Source organism: Entelurus aequoreus, linkage group LG16, assembly GCF_033978785.1.
Source record: "Entelurus aequoreus isolate RoL-2023_Sb linkage group LG16, RoL_Eaeq_v1.1, whole genome shotgun sequence".
Taxonomy (NCBI): domain Eukaryota; kingdom Metazoa; phylum Chordata; class Actinopteri; order Syngnathiformes; family Syngnathidae; genus Entelurus; species Entelurus aequoreus.
This window is the reverse complement of record NC_084746.1, coordinates 29043462-29057395: the sequence shown is the minus strand read 5'-3', so window position 1 is coordinate 29057395 and position 13934 is coordinate 29043462. Positions and strand designations below refer to the sequence as shown.

At 36.1% G+C, this 13934-nt stretch overlaps 1 protein-coding gene across 2 annotated transcripts in view; it reads right to left on the bottom strand.

Moving 5' to 3' along the window:
• mylk4a (myosin light chain kinase family, member 4a) overlaps nt 1-3894 on the bottom strand; it is a 31862-nt gene extending 27968 nt beyond the window's left edge. For both annotated transcript variants that reach the window (XM_062022551.1, XM_062022552.1), the window contains exon 1: nt 3533-3894. In XM_062022551.1, the coding sequence (XP_061878535.1) occupies nt 3533-3691 (159 nt within the window). In that variant the 5' untranslated portion in view covers nt 3692-3894. The remainder of the gene's footprint in view (nt 1-3532) is intronic.
• Between the last annotated feature and the right edge of the window lie 10040 nt (nt 3895-13934).

The following is a 13934-nucleotide window of genomic DNA, read 5'->3' as shown; positions in this document are numbered from 1 at the left end:
CCATTTGAAGTTCCTTGGAGTAGCCCAGTTGATCGAGCTGGATTCGTCTGCGTATCTGGAAACCTCAGTCAGGGACTACAGAATTTTGACTGTGATTGCAGTACCATTTCTAGCGAGATTATTACAAATGGCTGCTTTTAAGTGCATTTTTCCCAACTGGTAAAAATTAGTTTGGGTTGTCTTTTTTTGTTGCCATCACGTGATCACAGAATTCTGGCTTCGTCCGTGTTGATGGTCTCATATTGCTCATCCAGGTTGAAGATAAAATAATAATAATAATCAAATTTGTTCCTACTAATTTTTGTGACTGTGCCAAACTTCTTACTAGTGAGTACCGAGGCTCTCTGTCCGTGCTTCCTGTGTGTGTAAACGAGCCGAGCCGCTCTTTGCCCAGCAAGATAAAGACTGTGGATGACCGTAAAGAGGGCTCACTGCGTTCATTTAATTCTACAGTTAAATTAACGCGATCAGGTGCTGAGAGCGATGCACAGACTCAGACCTCTTTCTACCTGTTTGAGGCAATAAATAAAGAAACAAACACACACATGGACATAGCAATTTATCGATGTCTGCAAAATATTTCGACTTCCTTTTCATTTATCATTCCATTTATCGTTAGTCAATAAGTCAATCGGCCTAGGCCTAGTCACCATCAAAACTTTTTCCAAAGTGCAAGTGGTGTTTGTTATTAGCGTACTGGCTGCCTCCACTGCAGCGCACACAAACTTGCTGTTATGTAAACACTTTTGATTGGCCAGGAGGTAAAAGACGCAAGGGCTCAACAATTCTGATTGCCGTACATGTCTGCCACTCAAATGTTGAGAAAAGCGTTATCGCACTAATTAAAACCTCAATGTTGGTTCAATGTCGATTAATCGTGCAGCTCTAATTTCCATATATATTTACAATAATAACGCCACGTTTGAAACAGTAACCTATAGGCATATCTGGATAAAATGTCTCCTCTTTAGTTTTGGGCGTGCATTAGGCATGCTTTACTTATTTTCACCAGTATAACCATTGCTAGCGTTGGTTGTAGTTCGTTTTAGTCTTTGTTTTCTGATAGTACTGACAATAACCATATGTCAGTCCTACAGCGTAGGACTCGTCGCTTGCCATTTGAAGTTCCTTGGAGAAGCCCAGTCGATCGAGCTGGATTTGGTTGCCTATTTGGCAACCTCAGTCAGGGAGAGGGGGAAGGTACTACATAATTTTGACCATGATTGCAGTACCATTTTTGGCAAGATTATTACATATGGCTCCTTTTAAGTGCATTTTTCCCAAATTAGAAAAATTATTTGGGGGTTTGTGTAGCTCTAATATCCATGAATATTCACAATAATAATTCCATTCATCATTTAATCCAAATTAGTTTGTATAAATACACCACACACTTAAGATATTTTCCTCCTATTTTTACCTATTAAAAACATTTTCTTAATTAAATGATGTTTTTCCCTTGTTTGATTTCCTCATCAAACTGATTCCACAGTCACCCGACTCCTCTTGCAGTTTGTGATGGAATTATTTTGGAATGCTATTGGCCAGTACGTTGTTTAAGAGGGGACAGTAATCACAAATAGTAATCACAAAGGGCGACAGTAACAAAATGTGTCGGCCTTCTTTCTACTTTGCTTAAAAGACACAAAGGAAATAGCACGGGCCCAAAAAGAGAGTAAAAAGCAACAGCAACATCCAAAAGTCATTGACCTGATAGGGGACCAAGAAAAAGAACGAGGGGCAATAACAAAACAGAACTACTGTACAACAACACTGGATATGTAAAAGAGAAACCGTAGAAGTTACGTAAGAACAAACAGTTGCATGCGATAGCCATAAAAAGCATCAGCAAAGCACGATGACAAAAGACTGGTTGGGGACATACAAAGAAAGGGCATTGTGCAATAACATCAGACGACCATAAAGCTTTTACACAAATTATTATATTTTGCAAATGTTAAACTCCTCTGTTCAACTTTGACTCAACTCTTTCATTGTGTATGTTAAGCGATTCTTTGAAAGACACGTCCGTGCGGCACTATTATTATATCGTATGGTATCCATACACTAGCGAGGATGCTACAAGGGGACATTTGAGGTCAATGACAGAATGCAGAAGGTTGCATGGGAAGAGCTTAGTTACATAGTGGTGGATCTGCTGTGGTAAATGTCAGTGTGGATCTTCTAAATGTCAAAAGAGGAATGGAAACAAGAGAGCAAGAAGGACGTCGGCTTATCTCTGAGGTGGGCGCACTTTAATGACGGCCTTAATGAGTACTTCGGAATGTGTGTATTTAATTAACCATGTTCGGCGAATGCATGACATTCGAAGTATGTTGCACCTCGTTCTATGCGTAAGACAAAATTTAATAGAAGGTATCATGAGTTAGACGCCGCAATGCACTGGCAACGTGAGTCAATAGATGACAATAAAAGCATGCTCTGTAGTGTAAAATCATTTAAACACTACACTTACTCTTAAACACCTGCAGGTATACGAGCCCTGTTTTGTTCTATTCTTCCTGTTACTATGTATAATACACTAACTTTGACGCTAGTAGAGACAATCACATCCACATAATAGGTAAAGGACTACCCACTGGAGTTAATTCATTTGAATCAAAATGTAGCATCCAAATGCATAAAAAGAGCATTAAATAAATAAATAATAATAATATAATAATAATTATATTTAATAATAAATCAATTATACATTTGTTACAAAAATAGCCGCTTTATTAAACTCTAGTAAGACACAAAGAGTTGGAAACAACCAAGCATATTCTATTTGTATAATTGTTTAGCTGTTTAAAATTGTTTAATAAAAACAAACCTGCAATAATTCTAAATTGAAAAGTCGTCAAATTGCGGTTGCACTCCAGCCCTGTAGATGGCAGTAATTCACATGCAGAGTGGTTCAAAACTACCAAACTGGCTGTGATGATAATGTAAATGAGGGATTTCTAATTACTGCTATGTTGGAATTTTTATTAATAATATTAATAATGTTGTTTATATTATTATTTGTTTTTGTTCAACTACTTGTGGATTGTTTGTGTGTCCTCTCAATTGCTCTGTCAATTGCTATTCTGAATGTTGCTTGGTTTGGTTTTGGAATTGGAATTGTATTATTGTGTATTATGTTGTTGGACTGATTAATAATTTTAAAAAAAATAAAAACTACCAAACTGCAAATTTAAAAAAAGCCCACCATATTTTGTGGAAATCAGTAACCTTAAGGTACTTATTAAAACACCTGTACTTAACTCAAAATGTTACCCCTCAATTGCTTTGTTTTAAAATAATAACAATTGAACTGTGTTACAATATAGCCTATTTCATTTTACATGTTTCATTATTGCTGACAAACTGTGCTACTGCCTAACTCCATTGCCAAATATGGTTGCCAGATAAAATTAGATGGGTAAAAAATAAATAAATAAAAAATAAATGAAAAACACTTGAATCATGAATAGCGTAACTTGTGTGCTATTGACTACACTAAATGCCCAAGTATCCTCCAAGTGTGTACCTGAGAGGCTTGTGCAGGTGATGCTTTGCGGCTCTTCCAGAAACAGAGTAAATCCCAAAGCCGTTGCCAGATGTGTGATGCAAACAAACACATGCTGTTGACCAGCCAAATGTCCCAAATGCTGCTATGGTTCCCCAGGTCTCTGACTACCCCCCTCATCTCTTAACCACCTAGCTTTGCTGCAAACTACAAAGGGCCTGTCTTTAGGATGCTGCGGGGGGTGGAGTTTTTAAGGTGACGCTGTTGTGGCGATGACAGCAAGCCTCTTATGCATGGGATGGGACGGCCGATTTATTCATGCTCCGCTATCGTACAAGGCAGCCCGCCTGTTAATTTAGCCACTCCTATCAGCACTTAGAGCCAAATGACGGCTGGTTTGTCCCTGTGACAAAAGAGTGACAGGTGCCGGCGAAGGGTGTGTGACAAGATAATCTTACCCGTCTTATCGTCACTAGAAAGCGCTCTGTATTAGCGACGGGCGTGATGACGTAGGTTGTGACGCAACGCGTTGACGTAAAGTGGCATTTCCGGGTTACGTGACTTCGCGGTATACTCCAGCTGTTCGGATTAATTGCTATACTGTTAGCATGCAAACGTAAGCATGCTAACAATAAAGTGCTAACTTTCTTTGCTAAATTTACTTATTTTTCTCTAATTCCCCAGCCATACACCTTTTTGATTGATTGATTGATTGAAACTTTTATTAGTAAATTGCAAAGGAAGAGAATATATTATATGAAATAGTACAGTTTACACAGTGCAGTACATATTCTGTACAATTAGACTGACCATATTCTGAAATCCCAAGAAGAGGACACATATGTGTGCCTCGAGCAGCACGCCAAGTCCGGGACTAGGTGAAAATTTGCCAATGATACTCGAACTTGCTTTATAAATAATATATTTATTTAAATAAAGCATTTTTTCTCCTCTGTTGACAGCAGTGTTGGCGCTAGGAATTTTCAAAATGGGGTCCCAGGGACCCGTCATAAAAATGGGGTCCCACAGTAAATTTTTGGGGTCCGGTCCCACTTTTTTGTACGCGTCTTGAAAACAAATGACAAATGTATGCATTATCCTGTTATAGCTCTAATTCTATATTGTGTTTTGGAAAAGGTTTGTTATAAACGTTACTTAATTCATTAAAAAAATAATACAAAAGAAAACAAATGTGTATGCATATGTAAATGTATTCAGTTATAAACATTCATTCACTTTCTTCTTTCCTTCATGGATCTAAAATTTACTGCTGCTGGTAGTTTTTTCTATGTTTTTATTTAATAAGTTGTAGGTGTATTTATTTCAATATAAAAGTGTAAATAGTGTTTTGCTTCGGTCATGAAATGATGACAATGGTGTGCCTGGGCATACATACATTTTATATTTAACGCTTAAATCTCTGGGGTCTACATCAACTTCAGATCTATTCCTCATTTCAAAATGTTTTAGTTTTTTTATGTTGTTTTTTTGTTTGTTTGTTTTTTTGTTTGTTTGTTTTCCGCCCTTTTTTGTCAAACAACTATGTTTTTTATGGCAAACACACAAAATATGCAAAATCTGCCACCAAAAATATTTTTCAAAGTGGAATATTTGATGTAAAGTAATCGGAACCTTTGATAGGTCAATAATTCATAATAACATTGATTTTGAGCAATGACTGTTTGAAAGGAAAAAAAACAGCTTTGTTTTATTAGTCAACATTGCAACTTTTTCTAAATTACATTTCACCTGTAAGCTTTTTTATTTCACTTTTGTTATATTTTTATTTATTTTAATAGTATTTTTACAATGTGCTGTGGGCCTATAAAACATTAGCTGTCGGCCGCAAATGGTAAAAAAAAAATTTTTAAAATCTGCGTCCTTTCTGATTTCAATGCGTTAAAAAGACACAAAAAGTGCATTAATGCCAACACTGCTTGACAGTAACAAAATAAGTCACACTTATATTCTGTAACATTCACAGTTTTGGACAAAAAATGCAGAGGTAGAAATATTCTAACTAACCTCTTGTATATAATCTAAACATAAATAATGCCTCAAAACAAGTTAATTAAATTTAAACAAAAAACAGCAGACGAGCTCTCGCCCTGCACAGCTGTTTTGTGCTTCGTAGTGTCGATATGGGCTTGTAGATCGTTGGCCCCTTTATTTGCCACAGATATATACGTTCCTGCTTTGCACACAGTGCATTCTGCTTCCCATGTGTCACGGCCAGGACAAAAACACAAGATACTTTTCCCGCATATCATCCGTGAAGTTGCATTTACGTTTCGGCTTCTCTCTTGTGTTCTGTCTGTCTCTCGACTGTCTCGCTCTCTGCCTCTGCCCCTCCCTCACGAATGTTGTTGCTGCTTGTGGACACCTTCACAATTTGTTTTGTTTTTAACCCCTTCTTAACCCTGGACGTACATTGAAAATACATGCAATCCTAACTCAAAATACCGGACATTTGAGGTATTTAAGAAACCCCGTCCGGACAGCCCGGACAGACCCGCAAAAGAGGACATGTCCAGGGAAAAGAGGACGTATGGTCAGTCTAGTGCAATTGACCACTAAATGGTTTTTCAACTTGTTTAAGTCGGGGTCCACGTTAATCAATTCATGAGTCATATAACTTGGTATGTGACACAAGCTAAGTATTATCATGCTCACGTTAGCTTGCTAGCATGCTAACATTAGCATGCTAACTTTTTTTAGCTAGTTTTGCAACTGTTTCACCCAGGGTCATAAAACTTGGTATGTACCGAGGATGTCGTTGTGGCTTGTACAGCCCTTTGAGACACTTGTGATTTAGGGCTATATAAATAAACATTGATTGATTGATATGTGACACTTGTTACCTGTTAGCATGCAAACGACAGCATGCTAGCAAGCTCACTTAAGCATGCTAACTTTTTCTTCTAATTTTTTTTTTTTCTTTTTCCGCATCCATATACCTTTGAGTTGTATAACTTGGTATATGAAACATGCTGACTGTTATTATGCTATCGTTAGCACACATGCTACGTGTTATCATTTTTGTGTAAACATGCTACTGTTTTACGCTAGCTCTGGCTCATTTTGTACAGTGACACCTAAAACTCACGGATTCAGACACTTGGCACCATCTAATAAGTACGGTGGCTTCCGGCGACCCCTGGCCAGAGGTCCAGGGCACAGATAACAGGCCCATCAAAATTTCCGTGGGAATTTTCTAGTTCTCCATATGTTTGCTGATTTTCTGTTCATGGCTGTTTTCTTTCTGCTGTTTCCGGCTATATTGCTGCTGAAGTATACTACATTATCCAATCCAACACAATCCACTATATAGCAAATTTAAACAACAAACATGTTTCCAAAGTGCTGCACAAAAATATTAAAAACAAGATTCTAATACTATCCTTAGCTCCACCAATGGCTGAATAAAAACAAAATAAATATAAAAACAATATAAAAATAAATATGATTCAAAACGATTTCAAAGGGTAAAACCAATTAAAACAATAAATAGAAATAAACATTTAAAAACACAGAGGACCACACAACTCACATAGTGTTAAAAGCCAGAGAATAAAAGTGTGTCTTAAGACGATACTTAAAACACTCCACTGTGGGAGCAGTTTGAACACTGAGGGGCAGAGTGTTCCGGGGCTTAGGGCCGACCACAGAGAAGGCCCTGTCTCCCCTGGTTTTAAGTCTCGTCTTGGGCACCACGAGCTGGAGCTGGCTCTCGGACCATTTTATTATTATCTCGGATTATTGTATATTATTTCATATTATTTGATTTTCTGATGTTCAAAGCTAAATTAGCTGTCCTTCCACGCTCTTAATTATTGCTAGGCGTGTGGTGTTACTGACTTTCCACTTGTAATACTTACTACATAAATTCTAGTGTTTGTCAGTGTAACAGGTTTATTTACCTCTTTTGAGGCAAAAAGATGCCTCACCTGGCCAGGCCCAGGTAGCAGTGTAGAATTAGTCTACACCAATTACTTAGCTCCATTTATAGGGGAACCAAAGTCGGCAAATGGTCTTCAGTTCAGTTCAGTTTCAGTTTATTTGGAACATGCATACGATACAATGTAATGCATCACATATTTCCAGTTGTTTCATTACAGCACGTCCGAAAAGGAGTATGAAGAAGCAGAGCTTATTTAATCCTACCCCTTTTCATACCATAGCAATTTTATCCCATTTCCTTGTTCTCTGTAACATAACAGTGAATAAATGAATAATATACCATAATAAGTAAACACATATTATATACATAAATAATCTTTATCTAAAAAAATAAGGGTTCAAGATCTTCATTGTAATTATTTTTCCGTGTACTTTGTGAAGACTTGTAGTTTCCGTGGATGACAAAAGGACTGAAAAATGCTTGTCACAAAAAAAACACATTGTATCGAATATTTATAACACAAAGATCTATAGAGGCAGAAAATAAGTATAAGAAATATAAAAACAAGCTAATTGGTATACTACGAACATGTAAGAAGGAATACTACAGTCAATTATTAAACAAGAACAAAAACAACATGAGAGCAACATGGGGCATCCTAAATAGCATCATTAAAAATGGTGCTAAGAAAGATTACCCCCAGTACTTTCTAGATGGACATACAAAAAATGACAATATGAACCAAATAGCTGAACGTTTCAATGATTATTTTGTTAATATCGGAACAAATCTGGATCAAAGAATTCCAAATGCAGATGATGGGTCAGTTGAGGACTTGAGTGAGCTCATAGACAGAAATCCCAATTCCATGTTTCTTAAAAGTGTAACAAAAGAAGAAATAATCAAAATTGTAAAAAATTGTAAATCCAAGACTTCAACCGACTGTCATGGAATAGATATGGTAATGATAAAAAAGGTTATAGAAGACATTTCAGAACCTCTGACATATATCACCAATGTATAATTTTTAACCGGAAAATTCCCAGACAAAATGAAAATTGCAAAAGTCGTACCAATCTATAAGAATGGAGACGTACACCAGTTTACTAACTACAGACCAGTTTCATTACTTCCACAATTCTCCAAAATCATGGAAAAATTATTCAATAGTCGATTAGATTTATTTATTAACAAAAGTGGGACGCTCGTGGAGAACCAATATGGATTTCGAGCAAATATCTCAACATCAATAGCATTAATTAAAATAACAGTGGAAATTACCAATGCAATAGATGGTAAAGAATGTGCGGCAGCAGTATTCATGGACTTAACAAAAGCATTTGACACAATTAATCATGATATTTTAATACAAAAATTAGAACGATATGGCATCAGAGGTTTGGTATTGAACTGGGTAAGAAGCTATTTAACCAACAGGAAGCAATATGTGAAGATGGGTGAAAATATGTCAACACGGCTAGATATATCCTGTGGTGTGCCGCAGGGATCAATACTGGGACCAAAATTGTTTAATCTTTATATAAACGACATTTGTAAAGTTACAAAGGACTTAAAGTTAGTTTTATTTGCAGATGATACAACTGCTTTCTGTTCAGGAGAGAACACACAGAAGATAATACATATAATAACAGAAAAAATGAACAAATTAAAAAGATGGTTTGACAAAAACAGACTATCTTTGAATCTCAGTAAAACTAAAATAATGCTATTTGGTAATAGTAGGAAAGAGCATCATACGCAAATACAAATAGACGGAGTAGACATCGAAAGGGTAAAAGAAACCAGATTTTTGGGAGTATTAATAGATGATAAAATGAACTGGAAATCTCATATACAAAACATACAACATAAGGTGGCAAAAAAACATTTCAATAATGAATAAAACAAAACACGTCCTGGGCCAAAAATCACTTCAAATTCTCTACTGCTCACTAGTGTTACCATATCTGAGTTATTGTTCAAAAATATGGGGAAATAACTACAAATGTGCGCTACATTCGTTAACCATGTTACAAAAAAGATCAGTTAGAATAATACATAATGTTGGATATAGAGAACATACAAACCCTTTATTTATTAAGTCAAAAATATTAAAGTTTGGTGATTTGGTAAAATTGCAAACAGCTAAAATGATGTACAAAGCAATCTATAACCTGCTACCAAAGAATGTACAACATTTCTTCTCAACTAAAGAGGAGAAATATAACCTTAGAGGAAAAAATAATTTAAAACATTTATATGCACGTACAACACTTAAAACTTTTAGCATAACAGTATGTGGAATTAAATTATGGAATTGATTAAGTAAAGAAGTTAAAAAATTTTACTGACATGATCCAGTTTAAGAGGTTGTTTAAATTAATAGTGCTTACAAAGTACAAAGAAGAAGAATTTTGAGAAAAACTTCCAACCTTATTGAAAATATTCTTCATCTCAGTATGTTAATAATGACTGAATTAATTAATTATATATTACAAACTGTTGTATATACTAATTCATAGATGTTATTTTATTATATAAAAAGGTCAGTAAATGATTTTATATAATTGTAAACGCTTTGAAGTGGGAAAGGGGTAGGATTAAATAAGCTTTGCTTCTTCCTACTCCTTTTTGGGCATGATGTAAATGAAATGATTTGAAATTGTGTGATGTATTATGATGTAAATGTGTTCATGTTCGAAATAAACTAAAAGAAAGAAAGAAAGAAAAGTTTGAACAGTCTCTTAAACTGAATTCTATTGGTGCTTTGTTTGATTTCTTTGATTAATGTGTTCCATAATTTAATCCCACATACTGATATGCTAAAGGTTTTAAGTGTTGTACGAGCATACAAATGTTTTAAATTAGATTTTCCTCTAAGGTTGAATTTCTCCTATTTTGTTGAGAAGAATTGTTGTACATTCTTGGGTAGCAGGTTATGGTTTGATTTGTACATAATTTCAGCTGTTTGCAAATGCACCAAATCGTTGAAATTCAATATTTTTGATTCAATAAATAAAGTGTTTGTATGTTCTACATATCCAACATTATGTATTATTCTAATTAATCTTTTTTGTAACACAGTTAGTGAATGAAGCGCACATTTGTAGTTGTTTCCCCATATTTCTACACAATAACTCAGATATGGTAACACTAGCGAGCAGTAAAGAATATAAAGTGATTTTTGGTCAAGAACATGTTTTGCTTCATTCATTATTGACATGTTTCTTGCTACTTTATGTTGTATATTTTTTACATGAGATTTCCAGTTCATTTTATCATCTATTATTACACCCAAAAATGTGTTTTCTTTGACCCTTTCAATATATACTCAGTCTATTTGTATGTGTTTGACTTTCTCTTCTACTGGTACAAAATAGCATTATTTTAGTTCTGCCGAGATTCAAAGATAGTCTGTTTTTGTCAAACCATCTTTTTAATTTGTTAATTTCTTCTGTTATTATTTGTACTAACTTTTGTGTGTTCTCTCCTGAACAAAACACAGTTGTATCATCTGCAAATAATACTAACTTTAAGTCCTTTGTAACTTTACAAATGTTGTTTGTATAGAGATCAGACACCTTTGGTCCAAATATTGATCCTTTTCAATTACATGTGATAACAATACTGTTTATCAGTTACTGCTATAGTAAATAAATATATATTTGACCAAAGTGTCTTATATTAATATATTTGACTTCCCTATAGCTCTTAATAAAAAAAAGGCCAAATTCAACTGAGGAATTCCTTCTTGGTGGATCAAGTCTCTTGGTGTGAATGCATAGTCTGAGCTATTGTTATATTGCTACTCTGCCAAATGTAACAAAACACATGAGAGATTATACTGAGGTAGTTTATATGAGCATATAGTGTATGTTTGCAAACAAGGTTCAGCTCTTATGTTGATTTGCTGAGTCAAACAAGATTTATTTCCATTGGGCTTCTCGTATTTCTAGTTTGATGGGCAGTTTGGTTTACATTACAGTATAAATTGCTTTGCCATTAACCTTTTGAGGAAGAACGTCACGTCCACATTATGGAGGCTCCATTAATAATTTTTAATAAATGACCAAATGGGTCTTCCAATTATATACTTTATTACATATTATTATAGTATTTCACAAAAAGCAGTAAATCCAGCTGTACTGCTCTTTGAATTTAGATTTATAGCCCCCTCTACTGGTGCTCCTGAAGACTAAATTGTCAGTGCATGGATTATTCTCCGTTGCTACTATACTCTATTAATTGTTTTTTATAAAGAATGCATGGACTACATGGATACCTATATTTCCAACTCCTTCTCCCAGAAGGAGTGCATAGTTGTCACCTTCTCTACGTCGGCGAAGAAGGCCGGCCTGGTCATGTTTCTGCTGTTGGCACACGTGGAGCTGACTTAAGCTTTGCACTTTCCACTTGGCTCGGATCCTGTTGTCTTCTCACATTTGTGATTAATCTGAGCATGCACTTCAAAGGAGAACGCTTTTTGTATTGGTTTTGTATTTCTATGCTTTTTTTACCACAGTCTAAACCTCATGATATATACCAGTGGTGGGCCTAACAAATCACGATTAAAGTTAAAGTGGTGAAATTTGTCCTCTGCATTTGACCCATCCCCTTGTTCACCCCCTGGGAGGTGAGGGGAGCAGTGGGTAGCAGCGGTGGCCGCGTCCGGGAATGATAAATTACAAACCCCATTTCCATATGAGTTGGGAAATTGTGTTAGATGTAAATATAAACGGAATACAATGATTTGCAAATCCTTTTCAACCCATATTCAATTGAATGCACTACAAAGACAAGATATTTGATGTTCAAACTCATAAACTTTTTTTTTTTTTGCAAATAATAATTAACTTAGAATTTAATGGCTGCAACACGTGCCAAAGTAGTTGGGAAAGGGCATGTTCACCACTGTGTTACATGGCATTTCCTTTTAACAACCCTCAGTAAACGTTTGGGAACTGAGGAGAAAAAATTTTTAAGCCTCTCAGGTGGAATTCTTTCCCATTCTTGCTTGATGTACAGCTTAAGTTGTTCAACAGTCCGGGGGTCTCCATTGTGGTATTTTAGGCTTCATAATGCGCCACACATTTTCAATGGGAGACAGGTCTGGACTACAGGCAGGCCAGTCTAGTACCCGCACTCTTTTACTATGAAGCAAAGCTGTTGTAACATGTGGCTTGGCATTGTCTTGCTGAAATAAGCAGGGGCGTCCATGGTAACGTTGCTTGGATGGCAACATATGTTCCTCCAAACCTGTATGTACCTTTCAGCATTAATGGTGCCTTCACAGATGTGTAAGTTACCCATGTCTTGGGCACTAATACACCCCCATACCATCACAGATGCTGGCTTTTCAACTTTGCGCCTATAACAATCCGGATGGTTCTTTTCCTCTTTGGTCCGGAGGACACGACGTCCACAGTTTCCAAAAACAATTTGAAATGTGGACTCGTCAGACCACAGAACACTTTTCCACTTTGTATCAATCCATCTTAGATGAGCTCAGGCCCAGTGAAGCCAACGGCGTTTCTGGGTGTTGTTGATAAACGGTTTTTGCCTTGCATAGGAGAGTTTTAACTTGCACTTACAGATGTAGCGACCAACTGTAGTTACTGACAGTGGGTTTCTGAAGTGTTCCTGAGCCGATGTGGTGATATCCTTTACACACTGATGTCGCTTGTTGATGCAGTACAGCCTGAGGGATCGAAGGTCACAGGCTTAGCTGCTTACGTGCAGTGATTTCTCCAGATTTTCTGAACCCTTTGATGATATTACGGACCTTAGGTGGTGAAATCCCTAAATTCCTTGCAATAGCTGGTTGAGAAAGGTTTTTCTTAAACTGTTCAACAATTTGCTCAAGCATTTGTTGACAAAGTGGTGACCCTCGCCCCATCCTTGTTTGTGAATGACTGAGCGTTTCATGGAATCTAATTTTACACCCAATCATGGCACCCACCTGTTCCCAATTTGCCTGTTCACCTGTGGGATGTTCCAAATAAGTGTTTGATGAGCATTCCTCAACTTTATCAGTATTTATTGCCACCTTTTGTTGCTGGCATCAAATTCTAAAGTTAATGATTATTTGCAAAAAAAAAAAAACGTTTATCAGTTGAACATCAAATATGTTGTCTTTGTAGCATATTCAACTGAATATGGGTTGAAAATGATTTGCAAATCATTGTATTCCGTTTATATTTACATCTAACACAATTTCCCAACTCATATGGAAACAGGGTTTGTGATAAAAGCTCATTTTATTTTTGATTTACTTTTCATAAACATAAAAGTATTCATCATATTCTCTTCATGTAGTATTAGGCTCCAGTGTTGCTGTTTTTAAGTTACAGCTTTTATCCAATCAGAATTCAGCTAGCTTGTTGCCAGCGCTGTATGAATTCTGCCGGAGGCCTTCTGAATCCACATTAGCTGTGCAGTTTAACGAACAGAGGACATTCACTTAACGGACAGTTGCGATCAGATCATGAGTTGTTGACAGTAGCCCATCTAGATGCACAAGTA